Below are 15,258 nucleotides of genomic sequence, written 5' to 3'. Positions count from 1 at the left end.
GAGACCAGTCCTGGATGTTCATTGGAAGGACTGATGTTGAAGGTGAAACTCCAATACATTGGCCACCTCATGTGAGGAGTTGACTCATTGGAAAAGACCCTGATGATGGGAAAGAGTGAGGGCAGGAGGAGAAGGGGACAACAGAGGATGAGATGGTTGGCATGGCATCACCAACTCAACGGACATGGGTTTGGGTAGACTCCAGCAGTTGGTGATGGACAGGGAGGCCTGGTGTGCTGCAGTTCGTGGGGTTGCAGAGTCGAACACAACTGACCGACTGAACTGAACTCAAATTTGTACAAGACTCTTGAGATTCCCTTGGAAAGTGAGAGAGTCAATTCCTAGGGAGTTTTGTAAGAAGTCTGGGGCCCCTGAGGAGGAGAAAGGGATCTGAGGCTCTCAAGGAGGAGATAGGGGTCTGGAATTCTCAAGGAGGAGGAAAGGACAAACTTTTTCTTTCTACATTCCTTCAGTTCAGTCAGCTCAGTTCACTCGTTCAGTCGTGTCTGACTCTTTGCGACCCCATGAATCGCAGCACGCCAGGCCTCCCTGTCCATCACAAACTCCCGGAGTTTACTCAAACTCATGTCCATTGAGTCAGTGATGCCATCCAGCCATCTCATCCTCTGTCGTCCCCTTCTCCTCCTGCCCCTAATCCCTCCCAACATCAGGGTCTTTTCCAATGAGTCAACTCCTCTCATGAGGTGGCCAAAGTATTGGAGTTTCAGCTTCAACATCAGTCCTTCCAATGAACACCCAGGACTGATTTCCTTAAGGATGGACTGGTTCAATCTCTTTGCAGTCCAAGGGAATCTCAAGAGTCTTCTCCAACACCACAATTCAAAGCATCAATTTTTCAGCGCTCAGCTTTTTCCACAGTCCAACTCTCACATTCATACATGACCACTGGAAAAACCATAGCCTTGACTAGATGGACCTTTATTGGCAAAGTAATGTCTCTGCTTTTTAATATGTTGTCTAGGTTGGTCATAACTTTCCTTCCACAGAGTAAGCGTCTTTTAATTTCATGGGTGCAGTCACCATCTGCTGTGGTTTTGGAGTCCAGAAAAATAAAGTGACACTGTTTCCACTGTCTCCCCATCTATTTGCCATGAAGTGATGGGACCGGATGCCATGATCTTAGTTTTCTGAATGTTGAGCTTTAAGCCAAAAATTTTCACTCTCCTCTTTCACTTTCATCAAGAGGCTTTTAGTTCCTCTTCACTTTCTGCCATAAGGGTGGTGTCATATGCATATCTGCGGTTTTGATATTTCTCCTGGCAATCTTGATTCCAGCTTGTGCTTCTGCCAGCCCAGTGTATCTCATGATGTACTCTGCATATGAGTTAAATAAGCAGAGTGACAATACACAGCCCTGGCTTACTCCTTTTCCTATTTGGAACCAGTCTGTTGTTCATGTCCAGTTCTAACTGTTGCTTCCTGACCTGCATACAGGTTTCTCAAGAGGCAGGTCAGGTGGTCTGGTATTCCCATCTCTTGCAGAATTTTCCACAGTTTATTGTGATCCACACAGTCGAAGGCTTTGGCATAGTCAATAAAGCAGAAATAGATGTTTTTCTGAAACTCTCTTGCTTTTTTGATGATCCACCAGATGTTGGCAATTGATCTCTGGTTCCTCTGCCTTTGCAAATACCAGCTTGAACATCTGGAAGTTCACGGTTCACATATTTCTGAAGCCTGGCTTGGAGAATTTTGAGCATTACTTTACTAGTGTGTGATATGAGTACAATGGTGTGGTAGTTTGAGCATTCTTTAGCATTGCCTTTCTTTGGGATTGGAATGAGACCTGACCTTTTCCAGTCCTGTGACAACTGCTGAGTTTTCCAAATTTTTCTGGCCTATTGAATTCAGCGCTTTCACAGCATCATCTTTCAGGATTTGGAATAACTCAACTGGAGTTCCACACATCCAGTAGTTTTGTTTGTAGTGATGCTTTCTAAGGCCCACTTGACTTCACATTCCAGGATGTCCGGCTTTAGCTGAGTGATCACACCATTGTGATTATCTGGGTCGTGAAGATCGTTTTTGTACAGTTCTTCTGTGTATTCTTGCCACCTCTTCTTAATATCTTCTGCTTCTGTTAGGTCCACACAATTTCTGTCCTTTACTGAGCCCATCTTTGCATGAAATGTTCCCTTGGTAGCTCTCATTTTCTTGAAAGAGATCTCGTCTTTCCCATTCTGTTGTTTTCCTCTATTTCTTTGCATTGATTGCTGAGGACGGCTTTCTTGTCTCTCCTTGCTATTCTTTGGAACTCTGCATTCAAATGGGAATATCTTTCCTTTCCTCCTTTGCTTTTCACTTCTCTTCTTTTCACAGCTATTTGTAAGGCCTCCTCAGACAACCATTTTGCCTTTTTGCATTTCTCTTCCGTGGGGATGGTCTTGATCCCTGTCTCCTGTACAATGTCATGAACCTCCGTCCTTAGTTCATCAGGCACTCTGTCTATCAGATCTAGCCCCTTAAATCTATTTCTCACTTCCACTGTGTAGTCATAAGGGATTTGATTTAGGTCATACCTGAATGCTCTAGTGGTTTTCCCTACTTTCTTCAATTTAAGTCTGAATTTGGCAATAAGGAGTTCGTGATCTGAGCCACAGTCAGCTCCCGGCCTTGTTTTTGCTGACTGTATAGAGCTTCTCCATCTTTGGCGCCAAAGAATATAATCAATCTGATTTCGGTGTTGACCATCTGGTGATGTCCATGTGTAGAGTCTTCTCTTGTGTTGTTGGAAGAGGGTATTTGCTATGACCAGTGCGTTCTCTTTGCAAAACTCTATTAGCCTTTTCCCTGCTTCATTCCATACTCCAAGGCCAAATTTGCCTGTTACTCCAGGTATTTCTTGACTTCCTACTTTTGCCTCCCAGTCCCCTATAATGAAAAAGACATCTTTTTTGCGTGTTCTAAAAGGGCTTATAGGTCTTTATAGAACTGTTCAAATTCAGCTTCTTCAGTGTTACAAGTTGGGGCATAGGCTTGGATTACCGTGATATTGAATGGTTTGCCTTGAAAACGAACAGAGATCATTCTGTCATTTTTGAGATTGCATCCAAGTACTGCATTTCAGACTCTTTTGTTGACCATGATGGCTACTCCATTTCTTCTAAAGGAGTCCTGCCCACAGTAGTAGATATAATGGTCATCTGAGTTAAATTCACTCATTCCAGTCCATTTTAGTTCGCTGATTCCTAGAATGTCGACATTCACTCTTGCCATCTCCTGTTTGACCACTTCCAATTTGCCTTGATTCATGGACCTAACATTCCAGGTTCCTATGCAATATTGCTCTTTACAGCACCAGACCTTGCTTCTATCACCAGTCACACCCACAACTGGGTGTTGTTTTTGCTTTGGCTCCTTCTGTTCATGCTTTCTGGAGTTATTTCTCCACTGATCTCCAGTAGCATATTGGGCACCTACAGACCTGGGGAGTTCCTATCATTTTGCCTTTTCATACTGTTCATGGGGTTCTCAAGGCAAGAATACTGAAGTGGTTTGCCATTCCCTTCTCCAGTGGACCACATTCTGTCAGACCTCTCCACCATGACCCGTCTGTCTTGGGTGGCCCCACATGGCATGGCTTAGTTTCACTGAGTTAGACAAGAAAGACTGTGGTCCTGTGACCAGATTGGTTAGTTTTCTGTGATTATGGTTTCAGTGTGTCTGCCCTCTGATGCCCTCTCGCAACACCTGTCATCTTACTTGGGTTTCTCTTACCTTGGACATGGGTATCTGTTCATGGCTGCTCCAACAAAGCACAGCTGCTGCTCTTACCATGGATGAGGGGTATCTCCTCATGGCCGCCCCGCCTGACCTTGAACATGGAGTAGCTCCTCTCGGCTCTTCTGTGCCCACGCAGCCACCACTCCTTGGACTTGGGGTTGCTCCTCTCGGCAGTGTTTGTGCTGTTAGTAAGGATTATATAACAACAATGTATTCTGCTTGAAGACAGTTTCTCCTTCCTGAAAACCTTCTGACTAATCCTGTTATCTTTAAATGTATATTGGGAGCTGATGTGGTCAGGTCTTTCTATTGTTAGTTCTAATCCTGTCATCTTAAAATGTAAATTGTGGGAGTGGGTCTAGTAAGATCTTTACAACATTGAGACATTCTTTTGATTTATTGCAACAACCAATTAAAAAAGTATATCGTGTGATCACTCACCTAAAGCCAGACATCTCGGAATGTGAAGTCAAGTGGGCCTTAGAAAGCATCACTAAGAACAAAGCTAGTGGAGGGGATGGAATTCCAGTTGAGCTATTTCAAATCCTAAAAGATGATGCTGTAAAAATGCTGCACTCAATATGCCAACAAATTTGGAAAACAGCAGTGGCCACAGGACTGGCAAAGGTCAGATCTCATTCCAATCCCCAAGAAAGGCAATCCCAAAGAATGCTCAAACTACTGCACAGTTGCATTCATCTCACATGCTAGTAAAGTAATGCTCAAAATTCTCCAAGCCAGGCTTCAGCAATACGTGAACTGAGAACTTCCAGATGTCCAAGCTGGTTTTAGAAAAGGCAGACGAATCAGAGATCAAATTGCCAATATCCACTGGATCATCGAAAAAGCAGGAGAGTTCCAGAAAAACATCTATTTCTGCTTTATTGACTATGCCAAAGCTTTCGACTGTGTGGATCACAATAAACTATGGAAAATTCTGCAAGAGATGGGAATAGCAGACCACCTGACCTGCCTCTTGAGAAACCTGTATGCAGGTCAGAAAGCAACAATTAGAACTCTGCATGGAACAACAGACTGGTTCCAAATAGGAAAAGGAGTACGTCAAGGCTGTATATTGTCACCCTGCTTATCTAAATTACATGCAGAGTACATCATGAGAAACGCTGGGCTGGCAGAAGCACAAGCTGGAATCAAGATTGCCAGGAGAAATATCAAAACCGCAGATATGCAGATGACACCACCCTTATGGCAGAAAGTGAAGAACTAAAGAGCCTTTGATGAAAGTGAAAGAGGAGAGTGAAAAAGTTGGCTTAAAGCTCAACATTCAAAAAACTAAGATCATGGCATCCGGTCCCATCACTTCATGGCAAATAGATGGGGAAACAGTGGAAACAGTGTCAGACTTTATTTTTGGGGGCTCCAAAGTAACTGCAGGTGGTGACTGCAGCCATGAAATTAAAAGACACTTACTCCTTGGAAGGAAAGTTATGAACAACCTAGATAGCATATAAAAAGCAGAGACATTACTTTGCCAACAAAGGTCCATCTAGTCAAGGCTATGGTTTTTCCAGTGGTCATGTATGGATGTGAGAGTTGGACTGTAAAGAAAGCTGAGCGCCGAAAAATTGATGCTTTTGAACTATGGTGTTGGAGAAGACTCTTGAGAGTTCCTTGGACTGCAAGGATATCCAACCAGTCCTAAAGGAGATGAGTCCTGGGTGTTCATTGGAAGGACTGATGTTGAAGCTGAAACTCCATTACTTTGGCCATCTCATGCGAAGAGTTGACTCGTTAGTAAAGACCCTGGTGCTGGGAGGGATTGGGGGCAGGAGGAGAAGGGGACAACAGAGGATGAGATGGCTGGATGGCATCACTGACCCGATGGGCATGAGTTTGAGTAAATTCCGGGAGTTTGTTATGGACAAGGAGGCCTGGCGTGCTGCGATGGGGTCGCAAAGAGTCGGACACGACTGAGCGACTGAACTGAACTGAACTGAACTGAACTGTAGCTCCCTTGCTAAGACTAGGGAGATGGGCACTCTCGGTCTCCCTCCTGATGTCTATGTCAGAAACTTTCTTTGTCCCTTTTCATACTTTAATAGAACTCTGCTACACAAAAGCTCTTGAGTGACCAAACCTGGTCCCTGGTCCCAAAGCTAAATCTTCTTTGAAGATCATGAATCCGACACCATTCACCGTAAACTATCAACAGCAAGGAGATAAAACCAGTCAATACTAAAGGAAATCAACCCTGAATATTCATTGGAGGGATTGATGTTGAAGCTGAAGCTCTAATACTTTGGCCACCTGATAGGAAGAACTGACTCGTTGGAAAAGACCTTGATGCTGGAAAAGATTGAGGACAAGAAGAGAAGAGGGCAAGAGAGGATGACATGATTGGATGGCATCTTTGACTCAGTGGACATGCTGCTGCTGCTGCTGCTGCTGCTAAGTCGCCTAAATCACGTCTGACTCTGTGCAACCCCATAGACGGCAGCCCACCAGGCTCCTCTGTCCACAGCATTCTCTAGGCAAGAACACTGGAGTGGGTTGCCATTTCCTTCTCCGTGATTAGTTAGAGCAAACTCCAGGAGACAGTCAAGGACAGGGAAGCCTGGCATATTGCAGTCCATGGGGTCACAAAGAGTTAGACACAACTGAGTGACTGAACAACAAGAAGAATAGGAGAGCAGTGAGATGTAGGTCTGGGTACACTTCATGCTTAGGATACGAAAATAGGACATATATTCTCCTCTCAAGGAACTCACAGGCTGGTGGGAAAGTTAAACCCAGAAACACATATTAATGAATGCTTTTCTAGCTCTACTAGAGCGATGCTCAAAAGTCAAAAGACTGAGAAACCAACCATGAATGGAAGAGAAGGAAGACTTTGGAGAGGAAATGACATTTAAGCAGAAGTAAAGTGCAAGCGTGTTAGGCAGACAAAGCAGGGAAAGTGTGTATCTGGCAAAAGAACAAAGGTCCAGAGATGAAGTGGTAGAGCATACACCCCATGAGCCCTGAAAGCCTCGACGAAGCTGGAGCGCAGGGTAAGTGGTGGGACATTTAGGTGAAGAGCAGACAGAGATCACTCTAAATAGTGTTAAGAGACCAGTCTCATACATTTAGGCTTTTACCTACAGAGGTGTGGGAAGCCAGTAGTGGACATCATGCAGAAGAATGACCTACAGACAAGGGCCTCCACGACAGCAGGGAGGAAGAGAGAGGGGAGAGCTGAGCAGATGGACATAGCGGTATATAGCTCCTCTGTTTATTCACATTCTGTTCAGGAAAGACTGAATGAAGGCAGGCAGGGGCTTATAACTGTTCTGTGTTCATGACTCAGTCCATCCCAGCTTCAAAATTATTAAAGATGTGAGTAGGGTGGAGATCTGGTGCAGGAAGGGAAAATGAAATGGGAGCTAAGAAAGAATAAGGATGAAAAGGCAATTAAGAAAAATCAGGAGTGAAAGGCAGCGAGATACCAGAGACCCACAGTTCGCTGATATAAGGACACGGGTTCAGTGAGTCGGTGGGGCTCTTGGCCTCTCCCTCATGAGCCAAGATGCCTCCATGCTTCATTATGATGTGTGTCCTCACACATATCATTCAAAAGCTGGAGGTGAGGAAAGAAGTAGGGGGCAGTTTCTTTATCCTCCTTCATCTCTTATCTCTACTCATGGAGAAGAAACCTTCTCCAGAAGCTACTTGGCTAACACATTTTTTGTTGTAATTTTCAATCCTGGATCAGATACACATGTCAGGAAGCCTGGCTTCTCAAATGTTCTAGGAAAGTGAACACTTATGTTGGGGGACAAGCAAGAAAGAGGTGGTTGGGAAAGGCTTTGGGTAGACCCCCAAGAACAAAGCCATCTTCTTATAAAGCACCTGGAATAGGGAATGAATATGATGGACCAGAGGTAAAATGTGAGGCATGTAAATGAAAGGAGTAAGAATTTATTCTCTGAAGAAGTACCGTCCCATCACTCTCCCTATCCTACCACAAAATTTGAGCATCTAAGACAAAGACAGGAAAGCAAGGTTTTTCTTTGCAGAAACAGTAACTCCAGAAAAATAGACCTCCATGTTTTGACATTCGTGTGTCCCCCAGTAAATAGCTGATATCCACCTGAACCTCTAAGATAAAGTCTAAAAGTTTTTATATGAAAGTGAAAGTGTTAGTCACTCAGTTGTGTCCAACTCCTTGCAAACCCATGGACTGTAGTCCACCTGGCTTTTCTGTCCAAGGAATTCTCTAGGCAAGAATACTGAAGCTACGTTGCATTTCATTCTCCATGAGAATCTTCCAAACTCAGGGATCAAGCCTGGGTCCCTCTCATTGCAGGCAAGTTCTTCACTGTGTGAGCCACCAGAGAAATGCTTTCATTTAGAGATGTACAAATTTGTATTTTACTGCCTTGCCAAGGATCAATAAGAGATTAAGGAAGGCCACTGAGACAAAAGGGAAAAACCAAATAAATTGTAAAATGAATGAAAAGTAAGCAGAAATGACATAGGAAACATAAGAAAAGTTTATATAAGCAGTCCATGTGGTCACAGGAGTTGGACACGACTTCATGATTGAACAGCAACAACAGTTCAACAACAACAAGGCAAAGACCCAACTTTCAAAATAGGCTATGGGATTGAATATACATTTCTCTAAAGAAAGTATTTAAATTCCCTACAATAAATAATGCTCAACATGAAATGATGTTCAATATCACCAGTAATTAAGGAAATGAAAATAAAAAACATGCAATACTACTTCATACCTGATAAGATAGTAGTAGTAGTTGTAGTGATAGCAGTAATAAATAACAAGTGTGAGAATGTGAAAAAATTAGAACCCTCATAAGTTCCAATTGGAATGCTGCTGTGAAACACACTTTCGCAGTTCTTCAAAAAGTTACACACAGAATTAACCACATGATCCAGCAATTCCACTCGTTGGTATATACTCAAAGGTTCTGAAAATAGGTACTCAAACAAATATTTGTTAACAAATATTAGCAGTAGCCCTTATACTAGACAAGATATGGAAACAACCAAAATGTCATTCAACAGATAAGTGGATAAACAAAATGTACTGTATCCAGACAGTGGAGTAGTATTCAGTCATAAAGAAGAATGGAGTACTATTAAGCAAAATTAAGGGGAAACTCTTCCAGATCTAATGAGTCTAAAAAGAAATGACAGCTAAATTCAACACATGGCTTCTTCCAAGGTTCTCTGTTTATCAGAATTTATTGAGAAATTTGGCAAAATTTGAGTAGAAACTAAGTATATCCTATCAATGTTTGTTTTTTTATTAGTTTTAATGACTGTATGGCAGTATTGGAGGAAAATGTCTTTGTAGAAAATGCATACAAATATTAAGGAGTGGTGGGCATTGGGTTGGTTAACTTACCCTCAAACTTTCAGGAAAAAAAAACTATTATACTATATTTACAAATGTTCTGTAAGTTTGAAGTTTTTCAAAGAGTGTAAAATGTTTTTAAAATTAAATTTTTTTTAGTTTTTTTTCTTTATTTTTTTTCCATTTATTTTTATTAGTTGGAGACTAATTACTTTACAACATTGCAGTGGTTTTTGTCATACATTGAAATGAATTAGCCATGGATTTACATGTATTCCCCATCCCGGTCCCCCCTCCCACCTTCCTCTCCACCCTAAAATTAAATTTTTTTAATAGTTAAGATAGAACTTGGTAGCAGAATATCATTTTATCCTCTGGATAAGAAACAATTTTTAAAAATTAGATATCAATATGAGCTAACTGTGCTTCCCCAGTGGCTCAGCATGTAAAGAATCTACCTGCAATGCAGGAGGCATTGGAGATGAAGGTTCAGTACCTGGACTGGAAAGATCCCTTGGAGGAGGAAATGGCAATCCACTTCAGTATTCTTCCCTGAAAAGTTCCATGGACAGAGGAGCCTGGCAGGTTACAATCCAAGGGGTCGCAAAGAGTTGGGCAAGACTGAGAGACTAAACACACACATCAGCTAATACTAAAATAAAAGATTGATATACCTGATTACATGAAAAGTAACACCAAAAATAAAGAAGACAAACCACAAACTGGGAGAAGGCATTGTAATAAATATAGCTGGCAATAAATCAGCAACCAAATTACACAGAAACTCCTACACTATGTAGGAACAGTCAGAAGAAAAGCAAACAAAAAGCATTCATGTGAAATTGCATACAGTAAAAACTGTGGAAAGAAATGTTAGAGAAATACAAATTTCTCTACAGTGAAATATTTTTACCCACTTTAATTGGTACTTCCACTTCCAGATATATGACCCGAGCCCCTCAACAAAACAACAAGTAGAAGAATACTCAAAAGAGCACTGTTTGCAACAGCAAAAACTGGGAACAACCCCTCTAAGTTTATTCTCACAAAGGAATATTACACAGCAGAGCAAAGGAATAAACTACAGACAAACAGAATAACATGTGTCACTTAGAGACATATGTGGAGTGGAAAAAAGCAAGTCCCAGAATATTATATACAATGTAATATTTGTATGAAGCTCAAAATAGCAAAACAAAACAATATGCTGATTATGTAAAAATGTGATGAGATTATTTTTATAAGCAATGGGATGATAAACACAAAATTCAAATAAGTGGTTTCACCTGGGGAGAAATCATGTGATGGGGAGTACCTATAGGCAGGTATAAGCTGTTGGTACCCTGTGGTTCTTGAATTGGGTATCATGTACATGAATATTCATATTATATCATATAACATTTTGAAATTACATGTCTTACATGTAATCTTTTGCTTGTAATGATCATTATACTATACTAAAATGTACAGTGAAAAAGTGTGAATACTTATGATAATTTCCAGCCTGAAAATAACATGTAATTCCATAGTTCGCTCAATTTTATCTCACAATTTTTATATACAGTTCTTATAATAAAACTGGGAAGCTTGGGATATTAAGATCAGTGAGTTTGTTGATAAGTAGTTATGAGCTCAAGAGAAGGCAGGTGTCTCATGCAAGGTCATCCATTTGGTAAGTGATGCGTTTGGGTCTCCAAATTAAAGCTTAAGACTCATCTGCTTCATATATGATAATATACAGGTTTCAATACTATTCTCTCAGGTCATCCCACCCTCACCTTCTCCCACAGAGTCCAAAAGGCTGTTCTGTACATCTGTGTCTCTTTTGCTGTCTCACATATAGGGTTATCATTACCATCTTTCTAAATTCCATATATATGTATTAGTATATTGTATTGGTGTTTTTCTTTCTGGCTTACTTCACTCTGTATAATAGGCTCCAGTTTCATCCACCTCATTAGAACTGACTCATATGCATTCTTTTTAATCACTGGGTAACATTCCATTGTGTATATGTACCACAGCTATCTTATCCATTTGTCTGCTGATGGACATCTAGGTTGCTTCCATGTTCTGGCCATATTATAAACAGTGCTACGATGAACAATGGGGTACACCTGTCTCCTTCAATTCTGGTTTCCTCAGTTTGCATGCTCAGCAGTGGTATTGCTGGGTCATATGGCAGTTCTATTTCCAGTCTTTTAAGGAATCTCCACACTGTTCTCCATAGTGGCTGTACTAGTTTGCATCCCCACCAACAGTGTAAGAGAGTTCCTTTTTCTCCACACCCTCTCCACCATTTATTGTTTGTAGACTTTTTGATAGCAGCCATTCTGACCGGTGTGAGATGGTACCTCATTGTGGTTTTGATTTGCATTTCTCTGATAATGAGTGATATTGGGCATCTTTTCATGTGCTTGTTAGCCATCAGTATGTCTTCACAAAAATAAACTCAAAATGGATTAAAGATCTAAATGTAAGACCAGAAACTATAAAACTCCTAGAGGAGAACATAGGCAAAGCACATTCCAACATAAATCACAGCAGGATCCTCTGTGACTCACCTCCCAGAGTAATGGAAATAAAACCAAAAATAAACAAATGGGACCTAATTAATCTTAAAAGCTTTTCCAGAACGAAGGAAACTATAAGCAAAGTGAAAAGATAACCTTCAGAATGGGAGAAAATAATAGCAAATGAAGCAACTGACAAAGAATTAATCTCGGAAATATACAAGCAACTCCTGCAGTTCAATTCCAGAAAAATAAATGACCCAATCAAAAAAATGGGCCAAAGAACTAAACAGAAATTTCTCCAAAGAAGACATACAGATGGCTAACAAACACATGAAAAGATGCTCAACATCCCTCATTATCAGAGAAATGCAAATCAAAATCACAATGAGGTACCATCTCACGCCAGTCAGAATGACTGCTATCAAAAATTCTACAAAACAATAAATGCTGGTTAGGGTGTGGAGAAAAGGGAACCCTCTCACGCTGTTGCTGGGGATGCAAACTAGTACAGCCACTATGGAGAACAGTGTGGAGATTCCTTAAAAGACTGGAAATAGAACTGCCATATGACCCAGCAATACCACTGCTGAGCATGCAAACTGAGGAAACCAGAATTGAAGGAGACAGGTGTACCCCATTGTTCATCACAGCACTGTTTATAATGGCCAGAACATGGAAGCAACCTAGATGTCCATCAGCAGACAAATGGATAAGATAGCTGTGGTACATATACACAATGGAATGTTACCCAGTGATTAAAAAGAATGCATATGAGTCAGTTCTAATGAGGTGGATGAAACTGGAGCCTATTATACAGAGTGAAGTAAGCCAGAAAGAAAAACACCAATACAGTATACTAATACATATATATGGAATTTAGAAAGATGGTAATGATAACCCTATATGTGAGACAGCAAAAGAAACACAGATGTACAGAACAGCCTTTTGGACTCTGTGGGAGAAGGTGAGGGTGGGATGATCTGAGAGAATATCATTGAAATATGTATATTATCATATAAGAAACAGATCACCAGTCCAGGTTTGATGCATGAGACAGGGTGCTCAAGGCTGGTGCACTGGGATGACCCAGAGGGATGGGGTAGGGAGGGAGGTGGGAGGGAGGTTCAGAATGGGAAACACATGTAAACCCATGGCTGATTCATATCGATGTATGTCAAAAACCACTACAATATTGTAATGTAATTAGCCTCCAACTAAAATAAATAAACTTAAAAAAAAATAAAGCTTAAGACTCAGAATCCTGGGCAGTTTCCAATGATCCAGCCTCACAGCAAAATGAGGTGCTGAGAAGGAGGTCAAAGTACAAAAAACAGAACTGCTCTTCTGGGGAAATGCTGCCATTCTAACAAGAAAGTAAATGTCCACCAAGAAGGCAGAAAGGAGGGTGTGGCTTGCCAGAATGTTTCCATGACAACAAATGCTGCTGTCATTGGAGTATTCAAATCATCTAACACAAACAAAAATAAGAATTTACCTTTTTCCTCAAAATTAGGGTAAGCTGCTTATTTTCAATAAGCATCCACTTCTATGATGACCCTTATAACACATACACAAGTTATTGAAGAGGCCAGATACAGCAGCTCTCTCTCCAAATTATCAATGGAAAACAAAGCCAAAGAGAAGTGACCCACTATCACTCTCTTTTACAAAGCAGCGAGCGCCTCCCTAATCTCTTCACTGCTGCCTGCATTTCATGGTTCCTCAGGGTGTAGATCATGGGATTGAGCATGGGAGTCATGACCGTGTGGCTGACGGATACAGCCTTGTCCATGGAGAAGGAAGTGAAGGGCCGGGCATAGAGGTAAATGCTTGGAATGAAGACCATAGACATGACGATGATGTGGGTTGTACAGGTGGAAGCTGCCTTCCTCCTCGCCTGCCCTGAGTGGGACCTCAGCATCAACAGGATGGCTGAGTAGGAGACCAAGAGGAGGAGGAACCAGATAACATCCAGCATCCCACTGTTGGAGATCACAAGGAACTCCAGGACAGAAGTGTCAGTGCAGGCGAGTCTCAATACCTGTGGAACATCACAGTAGAAATTATCTAGGACATTGGGGCCACAGAAAGGCAGGGGGAGCATCAGAGCCAGTTGGGAAATGGAATGGATGAAGCCTCCCACCCAGCTGGCTGCCACCAGCCCAGCACAGACCTGAGTGTTCATGATGGTGACATAGTGGAGGGGCCGGGAGATGGCAACAAGGCGGTCACAGGCCATCACTGAGAGGAAGAAGACCATGGCACCTCCCAGAAAGTGGAAGAAGAAGATCTGGGCCATGCAGCCCTGGTAGGAGATGGTCTTCTTCTCAGAGAGGAAGTCCACCAGCATCTTCGGGGCAGTGACTGAGGAGAAACACAGGTCTATGACGGCCAGGTTTCGCAGCAGAAAATACATGGGTGTGTGGAGCCTGGAATCAGAGGTCACCGTGACCATGATGAGGAGGTTTCCCACGACAGTGGTTGTGTAGACAAACAGGAACACCAGAAACAAGATGAACTGGAGCTCCTGAGACTGCGAGAGCCCCAGGAAGACAAATTCTGATACACATGTGAGGTTCCCTGATTCCATGGTGCCTTCTCCATACACGTGAAGAAAACATACCACAGACAGAGATGTATTAGTGCTCAGGGGCTCAAATTGAGTTCCAGTTCTAGATGATGGACATTTTTGTGCAGATCATAATTCCAGGCACAGATTAAATGGCCTTGCCTTTGGAGCATGTACAAGTTGGTGCTGAAATATATATTCATGCTATATCAAAAAGATATCCAGAGACACATATAGACTGCTTTTTAAACATACAGTGTAGTACAGTGATGAGAAGATGCTTGGAGTCCAACAGACTCGTAGTCAAATTCCAGAGCTTCTTATTCTTGAGATCTGACCCAGAGTAAGTTATTCAAGTTCTCTGTCTCAGTTTCCACAGCAAAAATGTTGTCTGTATGTAATGTCTAGGGTATTAAATAAGATAACACATAGGTTCCTTAAATAGTACCAGGAATATTACATGGTAATCACTCTCCTCTGTGTAGTGTCCCACTGTAAAGATCTCTTGCCTTCTCCCAAGACTCTAATAGTTTGTACCAATCATTTCTCATGTAACAGCTAACATATCAAAATGTTAATGAACTTTTTGTTTCTAGGGTTTTCCTCCCCAATTCAACCATAACATGCTACTGACATTATGTCTTGATTCACAATTTATTTTTTCCCTGCAGTGCTCATGCTTTGTGATAGTCAATACTCAAAAAGTATGTGGTGTTGACTCTGGGTGTGTGAACAGCTATAGGCAGTGTCCCCTCTCCCTGGTGTAGGTGGCCCCTTACTGGACAGGGGCCAGGACATATGTGGTATGTGTGCTGAGACACAAGAAAGTGGAGAGAGATTCTCTAATTAAAAACAGGTGGTGGATATTGTATGAAGGAGGTTGGAAGAGCTTTAATAAAAAGCCCAAGAATTTATAAAATGTTACTGAATACAAGAGCAGGAGACACAGGAAGATACTGAAATAAGAGAAATAAAATAGACAAAGGAACAAAAAGAAGAAAATTATGACTGGGGAGAGGAAGGGAATGAAAAGGTGGAGGGGCAGGAGCTGGAAGGGAAGAAAGGTGAAGGAGGATAGGGAGGTGAGAGATAGAGGTGACAAATGAGGG

General features: G+C 41.8%; 1 protein-coding gene across 1 annotated transcript; it reads right to left on the bottom strand.

Annotated features, from left to right (window-relative positions):
- Nucleotides 1-13,234: 13,234 nt before the first annotated feature.
- Nucleotides 13,235-14,170, bottom strand: LOC139038931 (olfactory receptor 4D2-like). Its single transcript, XM_070478391.1, has one exon. It carries the CDS (start codon nt 14,168-14,170, stop codon nt 13,235-13,237), a length of 936 nt encoding a protein of 311 aa, XP_070334492.1.
- Between the last annotated feature and the right edge of the window lie 1,088 nt (nt 14,171-15,258).

The sequence above is a fragment of the Odocoileus virginianus genome, chromosome 17, assembly GCF_023699985.2.
Source record: "Odocoileus virginianus isolate 20LAN1187 ecotype Illinois chromosome 17, Ovbor_1.2, whole genome shotgun sequence".
NCBI classification, from domain to species: Eukaryota; Metazoa; Chordata; class Mammalia; order Artiodactyla; family Cervidae; genus Odocoileus; species Odocoileus virginianus.
The sequence above is the reverse complement of the archived record's forward strand: the minus strand, read 5'-3'. Positions and strand labels throughout refer to the sequence as shown.